The following is a 3827-nucleotide window of genomic DNA, read 5'->3' on the forward strand; positions in this document are numbered from 1 at the left end:
CGTCTCTCTCTCTCTCTCTGTACGTGTCTCTCTCTCTCTCTGTACGTCTCTCTCTCTCTCTCTCTGTCTCTCTCCCTCTGTCGTGTCTCTCTCCCTGTCCGTCTCTCTCTCTCTGTCCGTCTCTCTCTCTCTCTGTCCATTGATCTCTCTCTCTCTCTGTCCATTGATCTCTCTCTCTTCCTCCACGGACCCAATCTCTTAACACTGATAATATATCCTGAACATTCCAGCTCAATTTTTGACTCCTCTCTGAATACAGTTTGAGGTGTTAGTTTCAAGCTCTTATGACATGTTTATCTTCCTCCTGTCACCTCTCCTCTCTCTGACAGTGTACCATGGCCTCCCTCTCTCTGTCCCTGGGACTGCTGGTGCTATGCACCCTGGCTCTTATGTACACTGTGACCTGCATAACGGCCCCGTCACGAGTGTATGATATTCGTGCCTCCAACCTGAAAGGACGCTTTTTCTCAAAACCAGACCCCTCGTCAAGGTGAATTGTTTAATTTATTTCTTCCTTATTTAACCTGAACAGTCAGTTAACAAAACATTCTTATTTACAACAACAAACTGCCAGGTGTGTGGAGATAAAACAGAAGTACAGTGATGTTACAGACAGGACAGACATCATAACACAGAGGACAGAGACACAGCAATAATCAATCAGTAAACAGACAGTCAGCTGTCATTTGTTTGGATATTAAGTAGCCTACAGTGACATGTGACCATGAAAATGTCAGTGATTGGCTTGTTACTTGTAGGTCAGGCAACAGGGAGTACAGGAAGGGGGATGAACACTCCTGAGGTGCCCCTGTTAGGTGAAGTAATAGTGAAAGAAAAATGAACAAACAATCAAATGAATGAATTATAATATACATATACTGGTTCCTCATTCAAGTGAGCCAACTGTACATACATTAGCAATCATTTTAGTATTTAATGCACAATAATACTTGAACAAAAAGTTTAATAAAGTCTATTGACAACATTATCTTCCTCAGGTGTGGTGTGGCTCATCCTTTCATGGCAAGAGCAGCATTCTGAAGAAACAGGAAAACCCCACCTGGCCCGACCAGTTCAACCTTGGCAAACATCCTTCCCAACTCTATCCTGACACTGGAGGTGAGTTCCCACCTTACTATGCAAAGCGTTTTGAGCACTGGAAAATCACTATGTAAATCCCATCAATTATTATTATGATGATGAAGATGATGAAGATGATGAGGAAGATTGATTTTTAAACTATTATTGTTATTATGATTAGGTGTGGGATGATGTCATCGGACCAGATCGCCACATGGGAACCTGCACCACCACCATCCGCCCAGGAACACACACTGAGACCTGCCACCTGAAGAAAGGCACCGTCTACTACACCTACAGCTACGGCTACAGTCACTAGATGGAACAGTATTATGGTTAGAATGTAACCTATGACCTTGTGTCTGATTGGTTCTCTCACCCTTTCTCTCATGTATTCACTTCCTCATAGCATCAATTAAAACAACGTGCTTTACGGCAAGATGGTCTCAGACTGGCTTCATCATGTTTCTGAATTGTTTTAGGATTTCTCTTAGATGAGATCTTACGTCAAAGCTTTTTACCAATCGACATTGACCTTTTACAGTGTCACAACTTGGCCCTTTTGGGTGTATATCACGCCCCCCAGTGGCAGACTGAAACAATCATTCAGGCTGGGGAATTTGACTCCATCCCAGGCCACCCTGTTCATGCAAACCACCAGATCGCTAATTTTGTAGGCTAACCCTATTTGATGCAACGGTTACCAAACTAGTTAGAATTTGGCCACTATGTTAATCTGGGAAGAAAGTTATCCACATTATAAAATACAAACATATGAGGCTACATGTTGGTAAGTCCATCTGAACACTGAGTTTAAGGTAATGTATGGCTATGGGTGCCCCCTCAAACTCACTGGAAATACACCAATCATAGCACATACAAATGTGCAGGTAATACCCCTGATTACAGTCCTACTGATAATCTCATAAAGCACATATTAATTAAGAACCTACATGTTTAGGTTTGTATCTTCAGTTGTTCCTGAAGGTTCCTGGTCTGAGTGTCTCTGAACTGACCATCTCCACGTTCTGCAGGAGCACCTGAAGCTCTAGTGTTGCTGCTGCTTCTATAATACTCACTATCATTTAGTGTACCCAGTAGGCTACATTAATACAGGGTACCTGAAGCTCTAGTGTTGCTGCTGCTTCTATAATACTCACTATCATTAGTGTATCAGTAGGCTACATTAATACAGGAGTACCTGAAGCTCTAGTGTTGCTGCTGCTTCTATAATACTCACTATCATTAGTGTATCAGTAGGCTACATTAATACAGGAGCACCTGAAGCTCTAGTGTTGCTGCTGCTTCTATATACTCACTATCATTAGTGTATCAGTAGGCTACATTAATACAGGGTACCTGAAGCTCTAGTGTTGCTGCTGCTTCTATAATACTCACTATCATTAGTGTATCAGTAGGCTACATTAATACAGGAGCACCTGAAGTCTAGTGTTGCTGCTGCTTCTATAATACTCACTATCATTAGTGTATCAGTAGGCTACATTAATACAGGGAGCACCTGAAGCTCTAGTGTTGCTGCTGCTTCTATAATGCTCACTATCATTAGTGTATCAGTAGGCTATTAATACAGGGCACCTGAAGCTCTAGTGTTGCTGCTGCTTCTATAATACTCACTATCATTAGTGTATCAGTAGGCTACATTAATACAGGAGCACCTGAAGCTCTAGTGTTGCTGCTGCTTCTATTATACTCACTATCATTAGTGTATCAGTAGGCTACATTAATACAGGAGCACCTGAAGCTCTAGTGTTGCTGCTGCTTCTATAATACTCACTATCATTAGTGTATCAGTAGGCTACATTAATACAGGAGCACCTGAAGCTCTAGTGTTGCTGCTGCTTCTATAATACTCACTATCATTAGTGTATCAGTAGGCTACATTAATACAGGAGCACCTGAAGCTCTAGTGTTGCTGCTGCTTCTATAATACTCACTATCATTAGTGTATCAGTAGGCTACATTAATACAGGAGCACCTGAAGCTCTAGTGTTGCTGCTGCTTCTATAATACTCACTATCATTAGTGTATCAGTAGGCTACATTAATACAGGAGCACCTGAAGCTCTAGTGTTGCTGCTGCTTCTATAATACTCACTATCATTAGTGTATCAGTAGGCTACATTAATACAGGAGCACCTGAAGCTCTAGTGTTGCTGCTGCTTCTATAATACTCACTATCATTAGTGTATCAGTAGGCTACATTAATACAGGAGCACCTGAAGCTCTAGTGTTGCTGCTGCTTCTATAATACTCACTATCATTAGTGTATCAGTAGGCTACATTAATACAGGAGCACCTGAAGCTCTAGTGTTGCTGCTGCTTCTATAATACTCACTATCATTAGTGTATCAGTAGGCTACATTAATACAGGAGCACCTGAAGCTCTAGTGTTGCTGCTGCTTCTATAATACTCACTATCATTAGTGTATCAGTAGGCTACATTAATACAGGAGCACCTGAAGCTCTAGTGTTGCTGCTGCTTCTATAATACTCACTATCATTAGTGTATCAGTAGGCTACATTAATACAGGAGCACCTGAAGCTCTAGTGTTGCTGCTGCTTCTATAATACTCACTATCATTAGTGTATCAGTAGGCTACATTAATACAGGAGCACCTGAAGCTCTAGTGTTGCTGCTGCTTTTATTATCATACTCACTATCATTAGTGTATCAGTAGGCTACATTAATACAGGAGCACCTGAAGCTCTAGTGTTGCTGCTGCTTTT

At 41.5% G+C, this 3827-nt stretch overlaps 1 protein-coding gene and 1 long non-coding RNA gene across 2 annotated transcripts in view; one reads left to right on the top strand and one right to left on the bottom strand.

The window, feature by feature from the left end:
• Positions 1-472: 472 nt before the first annotated feature.
• LOC124036655 lies at positions 473-1440 on the top strand. The gene is made up of 3 exons (XR_006838939.1): positions 473-490; positions 999-1119; positions 1262-1440. It is a non-coding gene; the product is annotated as an uncharacterized LOC124036655 (long non-coding RNA).
• Positions 1441-1792: 352 nt separating this feature from the next.
• The window catches only part of LOC124034960 (coiled-coil domain-containing protein 125-like), an 8534-nt gene continuing 6499 nt past the window's right edge, over positions 1793-3827 (bottom strand). The window contains exon 8 of the mRNA XM_046348351.1: positions 1793-1816. Within this exon, the coding sequence (XP_046204307.1) occupies positions 1793-1816 (24 nt within the window). The remainder of the gene's footprint in view (positions 1817-3827) is intronic.

This window comes from Oncorhynchus gorbuscha, linkage group LG05, assembly GCF_021184085.1.
Source record: "Oncorhynchus gorbuscha isolate QuinsamMale2020 ecotype Even-year linkage group LG05, OgorEven_v1.0, whole genome shotgun sequence".
NCBI lineage: Eukaryota > Metazoa > Chordata > Actinopteri > Salmoniformes > Salmonidae > Oncorhynchus > Oncorhynchus gorbuscha.